The following is a 25,397-nucleotide window of genomic DNA, read 5'->3' as shown; positions in this document are numbered from 1 at the left end:
GCGGGATCCGGCGGGGATCGGGGATGAGCGGCTCCTCCCGGCGGGTGCGACCCGCGCAGCCGCGGCCCTTGGGTTATTCCCAAAGGGGGATTCCTTCAGGACCTTCCCCAAGAGACGGCTGTGCTTGATTGCGAGGGAACGGGAGCGCGATCCCAGCTTAGTGCTGCCGCTGGGATCTGGGTCAGGTCAATCCTTATCCCGAAGGTTATTTTATGTTACTCCCCGAGTTTCCTGGGAATGACCTCACCTGTAAGGCAGGAGAGCTGAAGCTCAGACTCCCGGGAGGTGGGCTACACTTTCCTGGGAATATTCCACACTAAGGACAGTCAGAAGAAGGGACACCTGTGTCCTGCCCCCGTTACCTGAGCGCACATTTGAGTTGTTCCGAAACGCCCCTGGAAGGAGGGAGCCCCTGTGCGGGTAAAACTGGGATACTCCTGCCTGATCCCTCCCCTGCGCACCCGGGCCGAGGGAACTCCGTAATCCTGAACAACCCGCCGGACTACAACTCCCGGCGTGCTCCGCGGCGGGCGCGCGACGCTGACGTCACCTCCCCGCGACCGCTGTCTCCATGGCGACGCTGGCGCATCCCGGCGTCGCTCCCGCGGGAAGGTCCCGCGCGGCGTCCCGGCAACGGCGGGAACCGGGGAAGGGACACCCCGCGATCCCCCCGGCTCCGCCGTCCCGGATCCTTCCCTGGGAGGGAATGCCGGCTCCGCAGTGCCGGGAAGACCCTGCGATCCCCCGGGAAAGGAAATCCCGGCTGCGGTGTCGCAGGAATTCCAGGTGAGTGACCCGGTTTCAGGGCTGGGAGAAACTAAAGCCGGGAGCATTTCCCAAGCCGGGAGCTGCCATCCCCATCGAAGCTCGCTGGGAAAACCGGGAACTGTTCCACACTGGATCCCAATTAACCCCAGGGGTTTCCCCCTTTTCCAGGCAGGACAACATGGAGCCTTTTCCTCTCTCTGAGCTGGGGCTTCCGACAGAAAACAAGGCTATCCAGGGAATTCTCTGCCCCATGGCTGTGGAGCTCTGCCACCTCCTCCTCGCCCTGGAACGGGAAGATGGGATTTGTCCGGCCTTTCCCAATCTGGGGGAAAAGGCGGAAGAATTAGCCAAAGCCATGGAAGAACTCGCTGCTCTGGCAAGGAGGTGAGGTGGCTGGGAGTCTCCCGGCTGGATCTGGGGGCTGGGAAGAGATGGAGAATGTGGCAGGGAGCCTGCATCCTCCTAGAGAGGTGGCAGTGGGGAATAGAGAGGAGCGCTGAGCCCAGTCCTTCCATTCCAGGCTGTCCGAGGATTCCGGCCAGGAAGGGAGCACGGAGGTGTGTCCCGTGGGTGAATCCCTGGTCCAGGCTGGGAGGGACGTGGTGCTGGCAGCATTCCAGCTCCAGGAGCATCCCGACAGCCCTCGGCACCGGGAGCACCTGGCAGCGGCCACCAGGAGGGTCCTGGTGGAGACAGCAAAGGTGAGGGGGACACTGGGAAGGGACACGAGCCCGGGGGGGAAGCTCCAGCAGATCCATGGAGCAAACCACACCCCCTCCTCCCCCCTCCAGGGATGAAACGGGAATGGGAATTCCTGACCTTTTCTGCCTTGTTTCCCGGTTAGATCCTTCAGCTGGAAGAGGCTGCAGGGATGAGGAGGATAACTGGGGCTGCCAGCTGGCTCCTGGAATGCCTGAGAGTGCTGCGGGATGCCCGGGACGCTCCAGGGCTGCTGGCGGCATTCCAGGCCTTTTCCGAGGCCGTGCTCCTGCTCAGCCGCCTGGCAGCCGAGCGCCTCCAGGAACTCGGAGACTGTCCTGGCTGGAAGAGCCTGGCACAGACCCTGCAGCTGCTCCACAAATGTGTCCCCCTCATCCGCACAGCCAAGCACAGCGCCCTGACACATTCCAGGGATTGCCAAGCTGACCTCTCCCAAGATTCTGTTTTCCAGCTGACGGAGAGGACCATCGGGGAGCTCCTCTCCCTGCTCATGGAGCCACGGGACAGGAGCGGGATCTTCTCCCGGCACGTGAGCAGGCTCCAGGCTCTCCTCTCCCACCCCGACCCCCTGCACCTCTCCGAGGGCGGGTTCAGCTCCCACCTGGAAGCGGTCATCCTCCATGGAATGCTGCTGGCAGAGTCAGCCAGGCTGGATCTGCAGCTGGAGCTGGTGGAATGCTGCTGGGTCCTGCTGCAGCTGAGGAGGAGCATCTGCAGCCACATGAGCCAGAGAGAGGAACAGCCAGGACCGATCCAGGGAGAACACGGACTGGAGCGGGAATGTCACAGCCTGAGGGCCGAGCTGGAAAACCTGGAGCGGGCAGTGCTCAGGGCCACGCTGTGCCAAATCCTGGATGGATTCTTCCAGGAGAAGGAGCCGCTGAGGCAGCTGGTTGAAGGTGCCCTTAGCCTTGTTGGTTCTGGATGTTTTCCAGCAGGACCAGGAGGGATTTTAAGGAAGCTCCAGCCCCTCATTGCTGCCTTCTTTGCCCAGGCCCAGCGGATGCTCCGAGCGGCCGATCTGGTCCTGGCCAGGTGCGCCAAGGCCCAAACTGCCAGGGAAATCTGGGAGGGCGTGGAGCACCTGCGGAGCCTCCTGGCCAGCCTCCCTTCCCTGCTCATGGAAACAAGCGGGAATGCCATGGAGCAGCTCCAGGCCCTGCGCTGTGCCTGGGCCAGAGCCACCGACCGCCTCCTGTGCTGCTTTGAGGAGACTGTCAGCATGGGGGAATTCCTTGAGTTATCCATCCTGGAGCTGGCCAAGCACAGGGAATGGTGCGCAGCGGCGCTGGAGTGCCGGGATCCCGAGGGATTCTCCTGGCACGCTGCTCGCCTCACAGGCTGGGCCCGCTGGGTGCTTGGAGCCACCACCCGGCACGTGGACAGGGCCACGGATCCCATCTTCAGGAACGGTTTGCTGGTGTGGGTGGAGCGATTGGCCAAGTCCATCCTGGAGCTGGGAGCAGTCACGGCCCTCCTTCCAGGAAGGTTTTCCTGCCTGCAAAGCCGGGATGCCTTTTCCCAGGCAGCGAGCTCCCTGATGGACTCCGCTCTCCGTGTCCAAGCCGGGCTGGATGGGTCCAACCACCCGGAGATCCTCAGCCCGCTCCGGGAGCAAGTGAGGAGCTCCAAGGTGGAAAAGGGGCTGGAGCTCAGCCCATCCTACACTGGGATACGAACCAGTACGGATGAGGCAGCGTTCCAAGGAGGCATCCAAAGTCACCCATCACACCTGGATCCACACCCTGTCATCGCAGCTCTCCTGGGAGCATCCCGAGCCGGTGACATGGACACTGTCCGTGCTGCTTGCTCCGTCCTGCTGGAGCTCGCCGATGGCTGTGTGGAAGCAGCACGGGAGGCGCTGCCCGTGGCCGAGCCCCCCCAGCTCCGGGTGCTGGAGCAGCACCGGGATATCACAGCACTGACCTCACACATCGTCAGCCTGGCCATGGAAACGGCCCCCAGGCAGCCCCCGGCTCCAGGCAGCCTTCTCCAAATGGCACTCAGGCTCTCGGGAAGGATCCACCAGACTCGGGAGTGCCTGGCAGCCGTGGCAGGCTCTTGGAATGGTCTGGCCCAGCAAGTGCTTGGGTTTATCCTGTCGGATGACTTTCCAAGAGGGAAGCAGGCTTTGGATGAGACCATGCTGGGTTTAGCAGGTGCAGTGCAGCTGGCAGGAGACATTGCAAGCATGGCCTGCAGTAAGGAAAATCCCAGTCCCTCCGATGTCCGGGAGAGCTTTCTGCAGCTCCAAGACAAGTTCTCCTGTGCTCAGCTGAACACCAAAGTGTTCCTGGAGCAGGCAGCGTCCTTCAGGGAATCCTGTGGGATGGAAAAGGCCACCCTGGAGCTGCAGGGAGTCCGGTGGGCCGTTGGCATGTGTGTCCTGCTGGATGCCGTGGATCAGTTTGTGGGCAGGGATGTCCTGTTCCTGAGGGAGCTGAGCAGAGCCGTGAGGAACAAGGTTGGCCCACGGAGCCTTCTGGCTGCCATGGCTGAGAATTCCCTGAGGCTGCAGGAGGCCGCCCGGCTTTCCTACTTATCCTGCCCTGGAGACCGCGGTGCCAGAGAAATCCTGGCGCTCCGGGAGGAAATCCAGGTGCTCATGGAAGCACTGCTGGATGTGTCCAACACCCTCCTGCTCTCCGCGCTGCCTGCTGCCAGCTTGGCCATCCGCTTCGAGCTCCTGCGCAGGGATGTGGCCCTCAGGGCCAAGGCATTGTTGCTCCACATGGAAAGGGTCAACATGGAACAGCTGCAGCTCATCCAAGATGTGGTTGGAGCATCCCTGTCCACCCTCTCCCAAGAGGAAAGGGAGAGGAGCAAAGAGGCCTTTGAGGAAAAGGCCACTCGGCTCATGGCTGATGTCCAGTGGGTCAGGAACACCCTCCAGGATGCTCCAGAGGCTGGGGCTCAACTTCCACCGCAGCCCGACCTGCTGTCCGTGGCTGACCACCTCCTGCTCCTCACGGCTGACGTGGTGGGAAGCACCCGGCGGCACTTCTGGAGCCACCAGGACACTGGGAATCCCTGCCAGGACACGGGGGATCCCCGGCTGGACACGGTGGCGTGGTACTGGTCAGCCAAGGCACACTACCTTGTCACGCAGCTCCGGCTTATCCAGGGAATGGACAGGGACATCCTGCGGCGCCTCACAGAATGCCTGCAGCGGGAGCGCTTCCCGGGATCACCCAACGGCACAGCCGGGCTCTCCCCAGCCCCAGAGCCCAGTGAGGCAGCGGGAATTCATCCACGCAGGAGCGGAGAAGCGAGCGGAGCCGTGCGGGAAGTGGGTGAGCTGGTACGGGAGCTCTTTTCCCTGGCAGGGTGCTGGTCAGGGCTGTCCGTCATTCCTGCTGCTCCCAGCACGGAGCAGGAATGTGAGGGATGCTGGCAGGGCCTCTGGAGGTCAGCAGGCTGACCCTGGGCCACTCGGGCAGCTCAGGTTGCTGGCAGCCCTGGATTCCTGGATATCCGATCGACCAGGCTCTCCTGCATGCATCCCAATCTGCCATTTCGGAGGCGGAGGGGCTGTAGCACCCTCCCTCACCTCCACACATTCCCTCTGGGAATACCAGCAACTCCATTCCCATGGGTGTCAGGAGCTGGGAAAGGCTTTGGCACAGACCCAGGTCCCTCAGCAAAGTGCTTTAGAGCTCTAATTGTGCTGGGAATTAATTGCAAACCGTCAGCTTGCAGGACACCCTATTCCCATTTGGAGGTGGCTCCAAGGGCTTTGGATTTAGGGAGAAGGGCTGGTGGGAAGGTGGAGTGGACCCAGCAGGGAGTGGGCAGCTCTCCCACCAACTTTACTCACCAGCATCTCCTTCAGAAACACCCAGGTGGAGGAGACCACTCGGCATCGCTGCGTCCACACGTTCCAGGCTTGGAATGTGCTCCGTCATTGTCCCGACAGCACCGGGATGGCCCTTCCAGCATCTCCCCTGCAAAGCAGGAGAGAGGGAACTGTGACACGCGGCAGGGTGGCCCCAGCAAGGTGTCCCAGGTCACCCAGGACATGGCCACGAGGATGCTCCACATGGCTCAGTTCCTGCGGAGGAAGGGCCCCATTGCGGTAGGCAGCGTTTCACCCCTTCTGTTTTCCCTTAGGATCATGGCAGCTCCATCCCAAATCCCTGTGTCACCCAGCTCCTGGGAGAGTGGCACCAATTCTGTTTATGCACAATACTCCAAACTCCTTCCTCCTGGTTGGATGTGAGCTTGGCATCCTGTCCTCTCCTCAGGATGTATCTGAGCCTCCTGGACCCTCCCTGTCCTGGAGGAAAAGCTTTTTTTCCTTCTCTCCCCAATCCCACTGACTTTTACCCTGTTCCAGAGCAAGGAGCAGTTCGTTGCCTGTGCCAGGCGGATGGCTGCCGACGGGCAGGTGGTTGTTAAGTTTGGGAACATCCTCGCCAAGCACTGCCTGGATCGGAGATGCTCCATGGAGCTGCTCCGCGCTGCCGAGCACACCCAATCCGTCAGCAGCCAGCTCGGCATCGTGGCCAGGTGAGCTGCCAGCAGCTGGGATCGCCTCTCCCAAGGTCATCCAAGAGGGATCCCTTCTCCAAGGAATGGGGGTGGTGGTCACCAGAGGTCCTAGGGGAGGGGGGGTGCTGTCCAAGAGTTGAGGAACAATTTGGGGGCCTCCCTCCCCTCCCTGGATTTTGCTGTTCCAATGACACAGGGGACAAGCTGGGTTTGGAATAACAACGCTGTTGGGATGTCCAATGTCCTTCCAATAAAATCCTTTGGACTGTCTTTGAAGGGTGAAAGCAGTGACTGGGGAGAGCAAGGCCTCCTCTGAGCTGCTGCTGAGCAACGTGCAGAACCTCATCCGAGCGGTCCAGCACGTCCTGAGGGCGGCCGAGGCGGCGTGTGTCAAAGTGAGTCCATTGTGGAATCAGTCCCGGAATTATTTGGGTGGGAAGGGTTGCTCCAAGGCCCATCCAACCTGGCTTTGAACGCTTCCAGGGATCGGGCAGCCACAGCTTCTCTGTGCCAGAGCCTCCCCACCCTCACAGGGAAGGGTGAAGGCTGATGGCAGCAATTCCACGCTGTGGGAGCTCCTCACCCAGGTCCTTCCATGGGAGCTGGGATCTGGCTGCTGTGGGACTCTAGCTGGAGCAAACATTCCTCCTGGAATGTTTTTATTTTGTGCCTTTCTGTCTCGTCTCCAAAGCCCACCCAGGCATTGACTCTATCCCTGAAGTCACCTTTACCTGGTCCATTTCCCACTTAATTTTTGGATCATAGAGCACCTGTATTTGGAATTAGTCCATGCTATCCCCTTTATTCCCAAAAGCCAAATTCCCCAGTTTCCCATGCAGCTGCCATCAACAGCCACCTGATCCGACTGTAAAGTCTGTGGGAGCTGATTTTTCCTGAAAAGAACTGGAAAACGAGTGCAACCACCACCAGCCTCTCCCTGAGGCAGCATTCCCACCTGAATCCCATCCTCCTCTATAATCCTACTGCTTTTCCTGGGATCAGCATCTCTTTTTGAAGGCTTTTTAGAATCCCACAATCAGCCCCAAGGGTGACAAAGCTCTTCCTGTGCTTAATTAAACTTAAAACTCCCTCTATTTGTCCATTTTTCACTTTGCTGATGCCAGCCTGGATTAATTCATTAATTAATTTTGACTCTCTAGATTCCCAAGTCCTTTATGACCTGGAAATTTCCCTTTGGAAAATTCCCTGCTTACCAACCAACTGTCCCCTCCTTTCCTTCCCTCTTCCTGCAAGAAGCTTTTGAAGCATTTTGAACCATTTTGAACCATTTTAAAGTGTTAAGAGGTACCGATGCCGCGTGGATCACGCACACATCGGCACATCCAGACTTTTCCATAATTTAGGACACACAGGGAGGTATTAAAGCAATTCCTTTGTCCAACAGGGTTTGGGACAAGCCTCAGTTGACCCTGAAGAAGAAGAAGTTGCTGCTTTCTGCCAGCAGTGGAGGAAAAACCTGACACAGCACAGAGCCAAGGAGGCTTTAAATTCCGACCGGGATGAATTAGGGCTCCGGAAAACTCGGGGGGCAAAGGCTGAGCCCACCCTGATGTCTCTGGTGCAAGAACAACCCTCTCAGAGCAGGAATATCCCAAAGCATCCCAGTCCTAGGAAAGGACACACAGTTATGGACAGACACCTGTAAATCCAGAGAGGGGTGCCTTGTCCCCATGGCGTTGGCAGCAGAGGAGGAGTATTTTGCAGTGTGAAGGATTCATGCTGGGAGTTCTTCATCGTGGCAGGAAAATCCTGGAACAGGCTCCATGGGGAGGCCAGGAATCTTCTGGTGAGTGTTTTACCCCCAGGTGGTGAGATGGGATGGATGGGGCTCGGAGCATCCTGATCCAGTGGGAGGTGTCCCTGCCCACGGAATGGGATGAGTTTAACGTCCCTTCCCACCCAAACTATTCCAGGATTCTGTGACCCAGAGGTGCTCAGGCTTTCTGCAGCCTTCCAACCTTTCCTCCTTCACATATCCAGGGATACAGCAGTGGGGAGCATTTTGCCTCACCTGCTGCCCCTGATCCTTCCCAAAAGGATGATTTCTTCCCAAAATCCCACTCAGCCCTAGGATTCTCTCCTATCCAGAGTGAACATTCAATCCCCACGATCACCCACCTCACAGCTTCCAGAGTATCCCAGACTGGTGGCACAGCTGCTCCTGTATCCTGGCTCTCCACATCCATCCTTCCCAGCCTCAGGGTCACGAGTTGTCTGATGCTGCTCCATGCTGGAACTCTGCAGGAGAGGTGGAAAGGAGCCTCCCCTGTGGAATACACAATCCAACACCACATGGTGGATGGTGCAGCCATGGTGGCTGCAGCCCATTCCAGCCCACCTTGGTGTTCCCACCTGCATCCCTACCACCTTCCCCATCCAGGAATTCCATTACTTGCGTGCTAGCAAGGAATCTCCTCTGTGTTCCAAGGAAAAGCAGCAGCAGGCACAGCGGAGACTCTGGGAAGCAATCTGCAATGGATAAAGCAGGCAGCAGGGGTGGATGGAGGAGCCAAGCAGCTGGAATGAAGGAAGGAAGGCAGGAAGGCAGGAAGGAATTACACATGGAGACAACAGGCTGTGAGGACTCACAGGCCTTTGTATCCATGTCCTATATTTCCACACTGTTTTTCCCTGCTGGCTTGGTTTTTTGAGGAAAACCTTGACCAGCCACACCAGTGAGAAGACAAAGAAACAATGAACTAATAATAAAGGACTAATGGATTAGCTCAAAATAACAACCCAGTTCCACGTCTACTCTCTACTTTTCCTGCTCAAAAAAAAATCGTAAAATTAAAAGAATTCATGCTCTGGGAAATCAGGAAGGCAAATTGAAACCGTGATTGCCTTCGGAGATGCCTCCTCTGCCGTGCAGAATCACCAGCTTCCCTCACTCGGCTCATCCATGCAAGGCAAAACCCCAGAATGTGGGATAAACACTGCTGCCCCAGTGGAAGCACCACCTGGCCAACAAACAAGAGGAAAAGGTCCAGGACCATACTTGGCCAAGAGACAGAAACCCAGAAGAAAAGGCCCACCAAGGAAAAGACTTAAAGCAGAGAAACATTCCAAAGGGGTGGGAAGCAGACGGTTGATTGAGCAGCCGGCACGTTTTCATGGAAAGGCAGCTCTCCACGTTTCCTCTGGAGAAAAAGCAGCCCCAAAGGCAGGACAAGAGGTTTGGAGGACACCTGTGCTCTCTCACACAAAACCTGGGGAATTCAAGACATGCAGGATGTTCTGTGATGGAAAATGGCGACTGTCTCCAAGAAACCTCAGGACTAGGTAGGGGATTACATTCAAATCCCACACACCATCCCAAAGAAGCCCGGCTTTAGTCCCCCTCATCCCAGCTGCCACCGTACGCACACGGAGTCATCACCAGGATTAACTGTACCCTTTTTAATTGTTTTGTTAAAAATGTCGTCGAGACACCATGAATACAAGTACTGCAGTTACAGCCATACAAAAAAAGCAATACAAATTAAGCAGCTGAATACAAAAATACGTTGAAATACATGAACACCACAATGGAACTCGGAGCACTAAATCCCAATCGTGTAGGTGTGGAAAAAAATTAAATAAAAACCTTTTATTTTTCTCGTATTAGACAACGTAGTTTTCTCCACTTTGAACAGTTGCTTTTGCTAGTTATGTACTTCACAATTTCTTCTATGTACAGCATAGAATAAAATACTTTTAAAAGATATGACATTTTCCATCCTCAATATGTGATATAGTCTCTTTTACACTAATATTGACTGCAGGAATAAAAACTGTCCGTGTCTTACATCAACTCATTGGAAAAGGAGGAGCGACGCTTTCCTTTGAATTCATTTCCGTGGGGTTTTCCATCAGTTCAGGGGTTTGGCAGTCCTGGAATGGCATCTCTCCCGGGAATTCATGTACATAATATTGCTTGGATCTATACAAATGTGGCAATCGGATCTAAGTGGTGGTTGGGAAAGAGGCAGCTCACACATATACAGCTCTGGGAATTTTCCATGACTTATTTACAATGAAAGTGCTTTTCTCAGCTCTAACACGATCCGGGGGGATTGGTTTCCTTTCTACAGGTCAATTATTAGTCTCCCTGAAATTGGAAAGAAGGATTTTCTAGAAAATACCACAGCTTTGCAAACACTCGAGCGTACTGGAGAACTGCGTGTGGTTCGGAGATTAGCAGCTGAAAAGTGGTGGGAATTATAATTTAAAAATAAATAAAGCCAAAAGAGGTAACCCAGGTACAAAACAGCAGAGAACTGCAATATCCACAACGGTAAAAAGACTCCAAAGCCATCTGCTAACAAAACGGGGAAGCGGTTGGATCGAAAGTCTTGAAAACATCTTTTAAGGATTTATCATCTGACTCCCCGTTGGGATCGCTCTCCGGGGCCTGCGTTACCTGTCCGGGCTGCCTCACCTGCCTGGGGTCGCTGTACTGCGGCCGGATTAACCCCGACAGAGCCTGGATCGGGAGATTATGGACGGCAGGAGCAGCGCTGGAGTGCTTAGCCTGAGATTTACTGGTGCTGTTTGCTTTGTCTGAAGCAGCTTCTGCTGATCCTTCCGTGGGTTTTTCCGTGTTGGAGGCAGGCTTCTGCTGGGATGCATCTTCCGTGAGACTCGGCTCGTTTTTACTGGAATTTTTCAAAATACTTTTTTTCTGGTTCTCTCCGTTCTCTCCCGAACTGGCCGGAGCCGTGTCCGAGGACGAGCTGTGATCCCTGGGATCGTACAAACTGATCCCGCTCAGGATGGAGCCGGGAGTTCCCAGCCTAACGCCGCTGGACGATAATTTGGGCGCGTACGGAGGCAGAGCATCGGGGTCGGATTTCGGCGTCGCGGCTTCCGAGGGCTGGGATGAGCTGGCAGCAGCTCTGGCGAGGCGGGGGTCAAACTTGGCAGGGTGGGAATCCTTCCCGACTCCGTGGTGAGTGTCTGCACTCGACAGTCTGTGGAGTCTGGGATCGACGTTCTTTTGCAAGCGAGGATCCCCCAGTTTGCTGGAGCTACTGGCATGGGAATCTGTGGATGGATCCAAGTAGCCACCCCGGCCCGCAAGGCTGTTTTTGGCCTTGGCAGCGAGCCGGGGATCGGCTGGCATCGCGTTGGGATGCGGATCGTTCTTCAAATTCCGCAGTTTATTCAGTCTCTGGTCGGCAATGAGCGGAGGGAGAGGTAAATTGATGGAAGAGACGGGGTCGGGTTTGGGCAGAGGGATTGGGAGCAAGTCCTCAGGGGCCCACACGATGTGCTTGGCAAAGTTGGGTTTCATCAGGGTCACATCCATCTTAATGTGGCTGAACTGCCGCAGCTGGGAGCGCGGATCCCGTAACGTGACGCCCGGCAGAGGTTCCAAGGGAATGAGGAACGCTCGTTCCCTCAGCTCCCTCTCCGAGTCCTCCTCGTCGTCATCCAGCCCTTTCTGCTTGACCTTCACTCCGGCGTGGGCGTGGTGCAAATCCAGCTTGGCCCCGGCCAGGGAGGAGCCAGGATGGCCGCCCTCGCTGACCTTGTGCATCCGGGGATCGCGGGCCAGCCGGGGATCCAGGGACGCCGACTCCGAAGGCTTCCTGGGATTGGGCCTGGGAGAGGCCCGGAGTCTCGGGTCAGCAGCCTGAGGCCCCACGCCTTTGTCTTTGGCCAGCCTCGGATCCGTGGGCATGCCAAGCATGTGCTGCTCCGTGGAATGTTGTTGCCGATTCCTAAAGTTTTCGCTTTGTTTCTTTAAGGTTTTGAGGATTGATTTAACACTGCTCCCCTCTTCCTCCTCACTACTGGAATACCAGTTGACATTGTCATCTAAAAATCAAAGAAATGCCACAAAATTTAGATTATTCCAGCAAATAATCCTTAGAGAATCCAACACTCCGTAACAGGGAACTTCCCAGTAAAGTCAAACTGAAAAGATCTGCTATTAAATCATAAAAATCATAACCTCAAATGACAAAAATCCATTTAATCAAAGAACTGCCAGAACAAAAAAAAAACCTGGAGGTAGTGGAGATGGAATGCAGCAGAGCTTGGGAGTCTCTCCGTACTCATCAATATTAATTTGGGAAAATAACCTGCTTTCAAACAATCCTTATCAGTATTAGTAAAAAAACCGTATCTAAAATCTGAGTCTTGATGGGAGAAGGAAAAGTAAAATGGCCCCTTGCAGTGGTCTTTAATCCAGGTAAACTATGAATTTGCTGCCTTATTTAATCCAAATCCCCAGCTTTGCAGGAAAGGTCAAGATTCAGGAAGGGAAGAAATCAAGAGTTTTATTTTAAAGGATATGAGAGAGGGAAAAATACTGCTCTAGAGGTGCAATCAAACAACAGGATCTAGGATGCACTTCCAGTCCTGGCTGTGAGAAACAACCCCTCTGGTCCAACAAGGGATTTTCCGAAGTCATTATCAACCAGAGAACCTTTTAAAAGTGCAACTAGATCCAAAAATTACTCACTGGAGCTAGGATGGACTGAGCCTACACTGAGAACAAGCTGGCAAGAAGAGGTGGCAGTACTGAGCTGCTGCTTGGACACTCCCAATACCGGTGAATGTGACACGACGCGCGTCAACGTCAGCGGATTTGCTGACCATGGCCATAAAGCACGATGAAAATTCCAACCAAATCCTGCTCACCTTCATCTTTGCTCATGGCCCTCTGGCCCTGGCTGCTGGCAGAGTCTCCATCGCGTTGGTGCTTCTGGCTGAGCCTCACGTACAGGGCCTTCTGCATGGCCGGCAGGAAATCGGGCACGTTGATGCCCTGGTTGTGGCCCATGTGGCCACCCATGCAGTCCGACTCGCTCCCGCCCGGATGCGACTCCGGAGCCATGAGGTGAGCCTGGTGATCCGTAAACTCTCCGTGCCATGCTCCATCTACGGGACAAAACTCCAGTTAGCAGTTATCCTAGAGAAACGCTGACAGCTATAAACATGGAATCATGGAATGGGTTGGGTTGGAAAGGAGCTTGAAGCCCATCCAAGTTCCTGCCATGGGCAGGGACACCTTCCACTATCCCAGGTTGTTCCAAGCCACATTCAACCTGGTCTTGGACACTTCCAGGGATGGGGCAGCCACAGCTTCTCTGGGAAAACTCTGCCAGGGCCTCCTCACCCTCACAGGGAAGGATTTCTTCCCAATATCCCATCTCAACCTCGAGCAAAACGTGACTTATACAACAAAACTGAGCAGCATCAGCTGAAAAAGCCGGAACGCTGAAGATATTCCAGGAAGTTTCTATCCAAAATTCATCCAGCAGACATCCTTACCTCCGGAATTATTGGCTGGCTGGAAGTTGTGGACAGCTTGGTGGGAATAATAGTTGTCGTAGAAGTCGGCCGGGTTCTGCATGGGCTCGTACTCCCCGGGCATCTGCTGGTACTGCGGCCCCGGGGGACAGTGATTGTCCCGTGGCATGTTCACCATGTGTCCCTGCACTCCGGGGGAATTGTAGGATCCTCCCATCCCGGGTGGGGTGAGGGGTGGCCCGCCCTGCTGCCCCTGCATGGGCATTCCAGTCTGGTTCTGCGGGCCCATGTATCCCGGGGGAACGCCCTGCATGGGGGGGCTCTGCGGCATTCCCGGCCCCGGAGGGCCTCCACAGGGATGGTGCCCAGGAGACCCGGGGTGCATCGGGGGCCCGTTGTGTCCTTGGGACATGCCAGGACCTGGCCCTGGACTTGAGCCTGGATTGTACATGTGCTGGGAATGGGGGTCGTTGCCCTGGAACGGCGGCCGCGGGGGCGACGCACTGTTATAGAAGGTCGGTGGCCTGGAGGCAGAAGAAAATCAAGGAATCAAATTTGGGACCTACGTACAAACACCAACAGTTGGGCCTCTCCTCCCCCTCCCACTCTTCTTTGACCTGACATTGGATAAAATTCCCAAAGGAGCATTATTTTCCAGCTACATCCATTCCACATTCGTTAACTTGGCCAGAAACACATTTTTTCCAGTATTTGCTCATCTCCATCAGTTTTGCCCAAGAAAAAGCCAACTACAAAAAGACTGGAGCAGGGAATGAACTGTTCCATCTGCAGATGGAGATGCCAAACCAAGAGCCAACTTCTGGAAGGTCAGGCCTAAGTTGCTTTCTATGGAAAACATGGAATAATTCTGGTATCAAGTATCTGGCAGATCCTTAACTTATCCCAGAATCCTGACAGGGACAATGATTAAAGATTAAATGATAAATATCCAGGAGAGTTCTCCCCAGCATTCCAACACTTACTTCTTCCCAATTTTGTGTGCCAAATCCACAGTGGGCTTCACGACGATTTCAAAAAGAGATGGGATTTTCTTATAATCTCCTGAAGGATCTTGGTAATTTTCCATGTCGGACTCAGAAAAGGGATATTGTTCCGGTGGGGTTGGCAGCAGTCCGACCCCCGGGGGGGGTTTGGGAAGAGGAACAATGCCCCGCTTCCGGAGTTCCTCCAGCTCCTTCTCATCTTCATTTTGGGGTTCCTCCTCGTTATTCAAAACCTGGAACAAAGCCATGTGGCAGACATTCCATCAATTTTCCAGTATTCCAGATCGATTTCGTCTTGTGCCTTTTATTGAAATATCATTTCCCTATTTAAATAAACAACTTTACCGATACCTGCTACAATACTGCTGGACATTGACATCCAGCTCAGAGGATTCTAAACCCATTTTTGGGGGTTGTTTTCCAGGACACCAAATCCCAGCCAGAAAAATCCTTCTCTGTTTCAGGAAGGAACAATTTCCCACCAGTCCGCTTCCTTCAAACAGGAGTGGAAGGAGTTATTCCAAGATTCCTCATGTTTTTAGTGTGGGATTCACACCCCTTTTCTGTTAAGGCATGGTGGGCAGTGGCTGGAGAGCAACACAAATACCTCACATAAACCAAAGCTCAGGATTTCCCAGAGCACATGGGAAATGCTCCTGCATCCCTTCCCCACTCCGAGTGCAGCAATCCCGATATTCCCGGTATCCGGATCACTCACCTTATCCAGCAGCTCCTTGGTTTCCGCAGTCAGGGGAGCGTGAGAGAATTTGCATTTATCTCCTTGATAACACTTTGCTCCTGTGTGGTAGAACTTGCAGGGGAATTCATGTGAGGAAGGCATTAAGGATTCCTAACAGTTTGGGAAGGTTATAAAATCCAGCTGGGATCTATCTCTCAATGCTTCACCAGGAATTCATCTTTATGGTAGGAATTTTGGGAACTAATAACCAACTTACCTCTTACCTCCATTTAAAATTCTCCTAAAAACTGTATTTCTGAGCACTTTGGATTTAATTTTTCCAATTGTGATTAAAAAGGGGAAGGTCTCAGTTCCAGAGGAAAACACCAAAATAATGACAAAGAGGAACAGATCAGAGGTTTTAAAGTGTGCGCAAATGCATCTAAAATTCCTGGGATTTTATTTTTGAAAATGTTACAAATCAGTAATTTTATATTTCTTTTTTCCTCTGAAGTGTTTGAGAAAAAGAATAATCTTGTAATTAACCTACACAGTCAGTGGTAGAGTCTCATAGAAAACAGTCACCTTTAAAAATAATTTCTATCAAAAGAAATAGAAATAAAATAATAGAAATTAAAATTTCAGTGAAACTTAGAAGTATTTTTCAAGGATATTGTGCAAATAAATGCAGTTCTCTCCTTTGGTGCAGTAACCCTGGATGTAAAACTTGCAGATTTCCTTTTTCTTTTCAATCTCTGCATCATGATCAAATTTACACTGTTCTCCCTATAAATAAATTGAAAAAAAAAACAAGGAAAAACCATTATCCATCTGAAATGCTAAGTAATTTCATTCTGTAGTAGAAGAACATCCTCCTCAGCTGAATTTAAATTTTTCATCTTTACCAACATTACATTCCATTACAAGCAATAAAAACTGTGAATAGAAGAGGTCTGGACATAGAGAAAATTCCTGGGTTGGAATTCAAAGGAATATGTGGAGTGGTGACAGAAAACAATCCCTGTTCTCTGCCTCCACCTGGGGATTTGCATGAAAAAGGCACTGAAATAATATTTCACTGAATTATTTTCATATATTCTGTTATTCTTTAGGATTATTTTACTGGATAGGGGTTTTGGGTATTTATTTAGGATTGATTTTCCTGGAAAAGACAGCAAGTGCTCTTTCAGTCCCTTCTACAACTGAAGGTGGCAGCAAATACTCGTCTGAGCCAAAGAGATTTAAAGGCAGCAAGAAACACAACATTTCCAATCATTTTCATTTTTATTTCCACCATTTGGGAAAGAAACAGAAAATTCCACCTCTAAATCCCAAGGAACCAAATGAAAGTGAGAAGCATTCAGTGGTTAAATTGTTTTCTAACAATCCCACTGTTCAGAGTTTAGCACCGCAAAGCAATTCCTTCCAAGCTCCCAAACTAGCAGGAAATAATTTAATATATTCAGGAATTGTTGCCTATTTAGAGATTCCAGACTCATGGGATTTGATGTCTTTGATACATTATCATTCTCAGGGTAAGTTTAGGATGTTTTTATTGAATATATTAATAAAAATATAGATTTTTAATATAATTTAATGCAGATGGGTAACAGAAGGGGATGTTTTTCATAAATAATTCTATCTAGAAATCCTCAGCACATCAGAAATCAAAATATTGAGTTTCAACACCCAAGTTTGCTTTAAATCAGCTAAAAAGTAATTTAAAAAAGAATTAAATTTACCTTAATGCACCTCCCTTCGAGGAAATATTTACAGATCTGTTTGCCCTTGTGCTCCACTGTGTGCTGGTTGATGAACTCCTGGCTCATATTAACCCATTTCTTCACTGGTTTGCCATCCTGGGGAAAAAAAAAAATCCACATTTTATCAGCTCCTGCTTGGAGCACCGCTGATCCAGATATTGGGAATAAGGACTGGAATTGCAGGTACCTCATGGAAGCCATCGGATCCTTTATTGCCACCTCTGCCCCTCCCGCGATCTTTGCGCTTCAGTTTCTTTTGCATTCCACGCCCTCTTCCAATGTTGTAGTTGTTCCCTCGTTGGGAAATGCCTGGAAAACAGGGATGACCTCTTTAAAGGATCACAGAAATTAAGGGAATATGATTCTCTCATGGCATCCAAGACAGACAAATGGAATGAATTAAATCCCTCTCTTTTGCTGTTGGGAGTGTTATTTCTAACCAGCCCAAGTATTCCAGGAAAACCATCCCTGGCTGCTTCCGTCATCCAGGTCTTCATCCCAAAATGCCACCAAAACTTCCCTTACCTTTCTGGATCCCTTTCATCCCCTGCTTCTTCACTGGCTCCTTTGGGAATGGAGGTCCCAAATCCCCACTGGAAGTCTCTTTAGCTTGTCTGTACTGTTTGAGCTGGTCAGCAAAATCCTCATCCTTTTCCTCCTCGTTGTAATTCCCGAAGTTTTCATCACTGTAATGACTGTAGTCGTCATATTCCTTACTTTTGACATTTTTTTTATGCTGCATTTTCTGGGAACTCATGTAATTCCCTGACACATGTCCATGCTGTAAGGAAAGGCACTGCATTAGGAAGCAATTCCGGATTTCCAAACCCCACCCCTCCAAACTGATCCATTTTTGGGGCTGTTTTACTATTACCAGATTTGCCCAAAAAAGCATCAATAATACAGGGAAAAAACAGTTATTCAGGAAAAATTAATATAGTTCACAGGCTGGGAAAATCCAGGAAAACTGAGCTCCCAAAAAGCAGAATCAACTTTAGATATTGAAAAGTGGCTTTTCAAAAGTTCTTTCCTCCGAGTCCAGCCTAAATCCAGTGCAGGCAATAAGAAGATTCCTTAATAATAAAGATTCCTTAATTCCTGTTGCCTGATGGAAGAAAAATTGGTATCAGGCTTATCTTCTACCACAGATCCTGCTTTACATCTGGGAATCTCCTCAGGGAAATGAGAACTGGATGTGCTTCCAGAAATCCGGGAGAACGGGCACTGGGATCAAGCCAAACTTCCAAAACCACACTGCTTATATTTGTATTTTTGGAATGTCACCTCAATAAAGACCTCAGGAATGAGCTTCAAAAATTCCCACCTGACTGAAGGAGGAATCATAATCCCTGTAGGAAGAGCTGCTGCTTTTCTTGTGGGGCCTTTCCGTGCGCTCCATGTCGGAGTCGTGGCTGTAGTCGGAACTGTCATCGCTGGAAGGGGAGTTATGCTGGAAAACAGAACAAAAAAGCTGGGAATTTTGAGGGAATCATCTTCTTTCCATAAATACAATGAACACAAAAGTGATACATTTACATTGTGCCTCCTATCCTAAAAACTCTCAAATCCCCCAGGTTCAGCTTCCATGACCTGGCCTTAACTTTGAACATTTAAGACGGGTTTAAGTCTTAATGGTAATAAAACCATTTTAGTTCCTTCTCCAGTCCCCTGGATTCTTGTCCTGGACACCCATGAATCAAATCAGCACTTCCAAAATGTTGGGGGTTTTCCTAACCTTATGCTTGTCCCGTCTTCTCCTTTTGGATTTTTTCTTTTCCTTCTCTTTTTTGCGTTTTTTCCGGGATTTCCGGTGGCCTTTCTCATTTTTCTGTTTATCCTCCCCTTTTGAGCCATGTTCCTTCACATCCTCATAGGCTGCATCATCTATTTCCCCATCTTCCAGCTCTCCATCTTCCCTGGAAGAGGAAAACCAGTAAACCAATAAAATTCCGTGTTATTATCCAGCTCACCTGTCACTGGGAAAAAAGCCGTTAAGAAGTCCGAAGCAACCCCAAGCTGTGATTTTTGGGATAGTTGGATATGCCAGGGAGAAGACACGACTGCTCTGGGACCTGGAATTTCTTGGAATTACATTCAGGCAAAAAATCTGGACCATTAATATTCCTGAAACACCTGCAGCTATCCCAAAAAGCCAATTATGTTTTGACAACATCAGTTAAACTCATTCCCTCAAGGACCAATTAAAATATCCTCTTCCATAAAACACCTACTGAAAATGTTCCTTGGGAACAAAGCTGTTCCCATGTCCCAGTTCCTCTGGGAATTACACTCATGGATTCCCACTTCTGGGATGCATCCAGGACTGGAATAACTCTCCAGGTAAACCAATCTCAGTAATACAACCCCTTGGATTGCATGGCAGAGGGAAGATTACAAAAGTCCTCTAATCCCTAAATTCTTTCCACAGCATCCCGGCATTTTCCATGCACTGAGCTTCAAGAATGTAAAAAAAGGGGGGAAAAGGAAAAAGAAGAAAAAACCCAACAACTGGACAAATATGGATCAAAAATATAATGGTCAAAAATGCACCATTTCTTGGAAAATAAGTTATTTTTCAAGGAGTTCCAAGGCAGGAATTCTCTTCTGGTTTAGCTGCTTTTAGTCCTATTTAAATCCCAAACTGGAGCTGTGCACCAGGAAGGGAGAGCAGAAGCTCCCCCTTTCCCGAGCTCCCTCCCTCTTCCACAACCTCCAGATACTTGGAGCCCGATAAGATATGTGAAAACAATCCCAGAAAACATTCCCACTGTCTGAGTGCATTCCTAGAGCGTCTCCCAAATGGATCGGAAAGGCACAGAAGCCAAATGGTCTTCCAGGGAAAAGCAACCTGATGAAATCACTGGGCAGTTCCACAGATATTTGGGAAGGGAAAATCAAAAACCCCAAATCCTGGTATTGTAATTTCATTTCTACCCTTCAAACCTGGATTTTAGCTCCCCTTCCTTGACCTTGTTTCAGGTCATCCTTAAAAATAGAATTCCTTATGCCCAAAGAAGATTTATTACGGAAGCTCCTTAAGTCCGAGATCCAAACCCAGGATGCATTTTTGGAAATATTCTGGGAATCTTTGCCTTCAAACATTATTGAAGCCTTTAAATTTTCACTCCCCATCATTTCACTTAAAAATAATTTTACTTTAGGTTAAAATTCCCTGAGGGCTAAAATTCCCCCAAATTTTGACACTAAGGTGCTGCTATGGAAATTAGGAATTAATAAGGAAAATAACTCCAAATAATAGAGGAATTTCACTGGGAAAATCAAATAAAAGCAGAGGGGTGGCTGAGAGCAGTAAAAAGTGAAAGTAAATTAATTCCAAGCTATTTTCTGGGAAATCTGGCACTGATTTGTGTGTAAATAAATTTGCCTCCAACTTTTTCCTTACCCTGCCATGGATTTACCCACACAGAAGCAAGAAATCCTCACTAAATCCTTGCAGGAAAAATCTTTCCAGGACCCCTGTGTTGGAAGGCTAAGACCCTTCACCACCAAAACAATGTCAACAACAGGAATTAACTAAAACTAATTAAAGAATTAAAAACATTCCAGGCTTGAGAAAACTAGATTAAAACAACCTTCCAACTTGGAATATTCAAAGTGTGAACAGAGAGGGCTTTTTGCTGTTTTCTACGGCTCACAAACACCAATAAAATCAAAGACTTTGGATAAACCAGGAGTAAAACAACCTTCCAACTTAGAATATTCTAAGTGTGGCCAGACAGGGATTTTTTAATTATTTTCTACTAAGGAGTTTCTTTATAATTCAACAGATCAGCTCAAACCAAATTATTAGCAGAATTCCTGCTGCACAAATTGATTGGGAATCGAGAGGTTCCCAGTATGGGTATTCCCTGCAGTGAACTGGTTTTACTGGTCCTACATTTGCACAACCTGATGTAACACAAAAACTTGGGAGTTGGGCCTTTTTTGAAGGGAAATAATTTATTTTACGAAGCTAAAGTTTTATAAAAAATACAAATTATGATCTCCCAGGTTATGTTTATTGTTGCTCTTCACCTCATAAATTAAAACATTATAAAGCAACACCAAATTAAAACTAATTAGGTTGTTAGGTGGCACTTATTGGCTCTATGTCACAATTACCAGTGTCACAACTGGTTGTACTGGTGGGAACAGCTGGTGAGAGGATGAGAACTCCAAGCTGGAAAAACTCTGCTCCCAGCACAGCCCGGAGTCACTCAGGCTTGTCCTCAAGGATTTGAAAACTCCAGATATTTTCAATCCCTGGAACAGTGAAAAGCCACAGCCTGATTCCAGGAACTCCACAGCACAGCTCTGCCCCAGCTCCAGAGATCCCAGCGGATTCCTGGTGTGCACTCGGCTTGGAAAACAGAGCATGACACAACTTCCACCCTTTCCCAAGGACATGCAGGAAGGGGAAAACAAGAACCAGCAGCTCTGGGCTCTGCCTTGAACTTGCACTAAACCCCAGGCCCATTTTAGGGATCACTTCTCAAGGACAACCAGGAAGTGGAAAACAAGCCCCAGCAGCTCTGGCCTCTGCCCTGGCCCTTGCGCTAAATCCCAGGAGCATTTCCCAAGGATAAGCAGAAAGGGGAAAACAAGAACCAGCAGCTCTGGGCTCTGCCCTGACCCTTGCACTAAATCCCAGGAACATTTTGGGACCACTTCCCAATTTGTACCACAGACCTTGGGACTCTTTCTCCATCGAGGCAACAGTTTTGCATTTACCCACAAGCCTTTTTTTTTTTTTTTTTTTTTTTTTTTTTTTTTTTTTTTTTTTTTTGTCTGTTCATTTGTTTTTTTTCCCCAGTGTTTTCCGGTCCTCTGAAGTACCACAAAGGGTTGTGGAGCTATGTGGGGGGAGGCCAAGCTCTGGGGATCCCAATACCCCGGCGTTTTTAACTCCTGCAGCTGTGTCAGGAATGCTCAGGGTAGATGTGGGCTCAAGCACTGGTAACTGCCACCCTGGCACAGTATTTTTGGAACTAGTTAGGAAGGCCAGGGCTGCCTGGAGAAAGGATTTGAATTTCCAGCAGCTGCAGGAGAGAAGAGGAGGGAGGGAAGGAGGGAGGGAGGAACAGAGGTCCTTTCACCAGGAACAGGACTCTGGGTTTCTGCGCATGGGGATTGAGAGGTGGCAAAGATAACGTCAGTCAGCCCTTAATCTGCATAAAAAAGATCCAGTTAAATGTGTAAGGTGGAATCTGGCAAGAAAATGACGTTAAATATGGCTCTAGTGAGAGATTGTGGTATCAACAAAAACAGCCAAAAATAAAAAACCCGCCCAACTCGGAGCACCCTTTCCTGCCTGAGACAGAGAACAATGGTGACATTCAACAGACACTCCCTGGAAAGTACAATTTATGGAAAGAATGGCAAACAGCCCCCCTTCCCAGCCAGAATAAATCAATGAAGATGTAAAAACGCATGCATTCCAAAAGGAAAAATTAAAACCTTGCTAAAAAAATGCACTTTTAATGCAGTGACACCCCCCCTCCCCTCCTTGCATTCCCCACCACCACCACCCCTCTCCAGCCTGAAGGTGACCTGCCCCCCAAAAACATCGTTAACCCCCTCAGGCACATTAACAGAGCATCATCATCATCAGCATCATCATCATCATTACCAGCATCACCCCACTAAGTACCACCATTATGAGAAGCGGAGAGAGAGAAGAATGTTACTCGACCTTTCGTCCCCTGCATGTTGCCTGTCAGAGTCGGGCATGTTTGGGTCAAGAACTGGGTTTGGGGGTTTGGAGAACAGGCTTTCAAAGGCCATTGTGCCTGGCTGTGGTGTGGTGAGGAGGAGGAGGAGGAGGGAGGTGGAGGAAGGCAGGGCCCCGCCGCTGCCCGCGGTGCGGAGCGGCGGGAGGAGGCGGCGGCGGCGGCGGCGCGCACGGCCGCGCTGGGGGCGGCTCGGTGAGGAGGAGGAGGAGGGCCGGGCCCCTCAGTGAGGAGAGATGATGAAGGTTTGCACTCACGGTTACTTAGTGAGACACTAACGGGCACTCAGCGCCCGGGCCCGGCCGCCCCGCGCGGGCGCTGCGGGGAGGCGGTGGCGGCGGCGGCGGCTCGAGCGGCAGCCCCGGGGCACAGGAGAGCGGGAGGACACACACACGGGGGGAGGGAGGTGCTGCTGGCCGGAGATGGCGGCCCTAATTCTTCCTTACAAACATGGCGCCCGCGCGAGGCACTCGCACAAAATGGCGGCGGCGGCTGAGGGAGGAGGAGGAGAACGGCGGCAGCGGCGGCAGCAGCGGCGGCAGCGGCCCCCGGCGCTTTGCCCGCACACGCTCGCTCAGCGCCCGCGGCCCGCACACGCCGCCGCCGCCGCCACAGTGTCTTCCGCGCCCGCCGGGGCCGCGATGGCGCCGCGTCCCCTCACGCCGCCGCCGCCCGCCGCGCTCCTCCTCCTCCTCCTCCTCCTCCGCCGCGGCCCTGGGCCCGCCCGCCGCGCGCCGCCATTGGCCGCGGCCGCGGCGTCTCGCCCGCTCATTGGCTCCTCGCCACGCCCGCCAAGCTCGCCGTGACGTCACGCGACGGCCCCGCCCTCCTCCGCTCCTCTCGGCCGCCGCCGCCGCCGTGCGCGCGCGAAGGGGGCGGGGCCTCGCGGCGCGCGGCGTCACGTGCCCCGCGCCCGTCACGTGACGGCGGCGTCCCCCCGGGAATGGTGGGGGAAAAGGGGGGAAAATGGAGGGAAAGGGAGGGGAAGGGGGAAAAGGGCGGCGGCTTCCGCCTGGCGGGAGCCGGGACGGACACCGGGAGCGGGAACGGGCCCCCCCTCCCGCCGCTGCGTCATGGCCGCTCCCCCACCCCTCACGCACTGTGGGCAGCGCCCCCTGGCGGCGGGTGTGTGTGTGTGAGGGGAACTGGCCCTTGCGCCATTAATTAGTGACGCTCGTAATTAAAGCGAGAGTTTGTGTCCCCGGGGCGGGACAAAAGCGGTTCCTGGAGTCGCTGTCGGGGTCAGGGCGTGACAAAAACCGGGATAAAGTGGTTCAAAGACAGTCATGTAATAAAAATGTGGTGGGCGAAGGGAGGACGCGTCTGTCGGGAGTCGCCTCAATGACGTTTAATTAAACGTTCCCGGGAAAAGTTACATTTTCTCCTTTTCCAGGCTGCCTCCCTGCTTCACAGGGCTTTTCAGGACACGGGGCTCAGCTTTTTCCAGTGCTAGCAATCCAAGGAAAGAATAAAATTCATAAAAACAAGGCCGAACACTCGCATGCATTCCCATGGGATGCCCAGTGGGAGGAGCCTCAGATCCTTAAAGGAAGAACCACCTCCCTTGGGCCTCACACACCTGAGCAGGGCAAGCAGGACCAAAGGTCCGGACCCTCAGGGAAATGAGGTAAATCCAAGGAAAAGGCTGGAAAACAGCATTCCTACAGCTCCGGGACTGAATAAGCTCCAGGGACGGGGTGGTGGTGGATGGGGAGCATCACTGGGGCTAATTAGGACTAATTAGCCCCATCAGCACAGATGGAGCCCTGGAGTTGATGCCCACAGGACTCAGCATCATCTCCCCAGGCCATAGGCAAGGAAAAAAAGGATTCCAAGTCTGGAATAAAAGGACGAATCCTAAATTTTTTGGTTAAATGTTCAGGGTTGAGAAATGGGGATTTTGGTACAGCACATCTGGGGCCAGCTGTGCCCACCAAACGGAAGCAGAAGCATTCCAGCTATTTTTTAAGCACCCAAATATTATTATCCCAAATAAAAATTGTGTTTCAAGACCAGAGGAGCCTCTGTCTGCAAATTCCAGCCTCGGGAAGTCTGAAAGATGCCGGAGCGGCCGCTCTGGGAAGGGAAAAAGTCTCCTTTAGTCGACTGGAATGGCAGCCAGAGGTTGAGAAAGGCAAAGAGCCGAACTTAAACTTTTCCAGGGCTGGAAGGGAGAAACCAGCTCACCCTGGCCTCGGGAACTAGGAAAGTGTTGTCAGTTTGGGATCGTGCCGCAAGGAAAAGCCTCCGGAGCGCGGTCCAGGCGCCCGTCTCCAGCTGTGTTATCCGGAGAAAGCAGCAGATGGAAACTATTCTGCCCTGTCAGGAGCTTGTCCTCTCCCAGATTCCTGCTTTTCGGCTCCCAGATTTTGTTATCATCCCAAAACTGGGTCATGGCCTGTTGGAGGAGCCAGGCTGGGAAGTGCCAAGGAACGGGAGAAGGGAGAGGGAGGAGAGGGAGAGAAGAAGGAGAGGAGCAGCCATGCTTCCAGAAAAACATTTTCTTCTCATTTTTAGGGGTATTTTTGAAGCACTCTGGAGTTTTCCCTTCCCTCCCCCAGCACAGCCCTGGGATACATTTCCCTGCCCGGCTCCGTGTCCAGCCGGAGCTGCCGCCAATCCAAACATCCTCCATCCGCCGACAGCAGCCCTGAATGTCCCTCCTTGTTCTGCCAGAGAGATCCAACCCCTTCCCAAGCTCCCATACCCCCCAAAAATCCAGGGGCTCGATCCCCCAGAGGAGACAGATCCATCTTGGGAAGTCTCTTTCCCTTGGGCAAGGAGTGGGAATGGCTTTAGTGGGTGCAGCTCAGCAGGATGCCAGGGGGTGAGGATTCCCAGGGGAAAGGATGCTCAGGGATGAGGATTCCTGGGGGAAAGGATGCTCCAGGCTGAGAATGCTCAGGGATGAGGATGCTCCAGTGGGAATGAGCCCCCTCCCAAACAACATAAAGCAGAAAATAGAACCATGGATAACAGG

General features: G+C 51.6%; 2 protein-coding genes across 3 annotated transcripts; one reads left to right on the top strand and one right to left on the bottom strand.

Annotated features, from left to right (window-relative positions):
* Nucleotides 1-10: 10 nt before the first annotated feature.
* On the top strand, nt 11-9,657 carry LOC125323215. Of its 2 annotated transcripts, XM_048297988.1 has the most exons (8): nt 11-786; nt 937-1,152; nt 1,289-1,469; nt 1,613-4,789; nt 5,321-5,563; nt 5,825-5,997; nt 6,257-6,374; nt 7,385-9,657. In XM_048297988.1, the coding sequence occupies exons 1-8, from the start codon at nt 572-574 to the stop codon at nt 7,643-7,645; spliced, it is 4,584 nt and encodes a 1,527-aa protein (XP_048153945.1). In that variant the 5' UTR covers nt 11-571; the 3' UTR covers nt 7,646-9,657. The 2 variants fall into 2 exon arrangements, with proteins under 2 accessions (XP_048153945.1, XP_048153946.1); XM_048297989.1 differs by lacking the exons at nt 5,825-5,997; nt 6,257-6,374; nt 7,385-9,657 and having other exon boundaries at nt 1,613-4,781; nt 5,321-5,551.
* On the bottom strand, nt 9,380-23,004 carry ZC3H6 (zinc finger CCCH-type containing 6). The gene is made up of 12 exons (XM_048298000.1): nt 22,381-23,004; nt 18,424-18,604; nt 18,013-18,138; nt 17,214-17,469; nt 16,876-16,997; nt 16,668-16,784; nt 15,600-15,711; nt 14,965-15,074; nt 14,226-14,479; nt 13,264-13,766; nt 12,631-12,870; nt 9,380-11,802 (listed from the first exon to the last, which is right to left on the bottom strand). Exons 1-12 carry the CDS (start codon nt 22,470-22,472, stop codon nt 10,301-10,303), a joined length of 3,615 nt encoding a protein of 1,204 aa, XP_048153957.1. The 5' UTR covers nt 22,473-23,004; the 3' UTR covers nt 9,380-10,300.
* Nucleotides 23,005-25,397: the final 2,393 nt, after the last annotated feature.

This window comes from Corvus hawaiiensis, chromosome 3 (assembly GCF_020740725.1).
Source record: "Corvus hawaiiensis isolate bCorHaw1 chromosome 3, bCorHaw1.pri.cur, whole genome shotgun sequence".
Lineage (NCBI taxonomy): Eukaryota > Metazoa > Chordata > Aves > Passeriformes > Corvidae > Corvus > Corvus hawaiiensis.
Note: the sequence above shows the minus strand (reverse complement) of the source record. Positions and strands in the feature narration are given on the sequence as shown.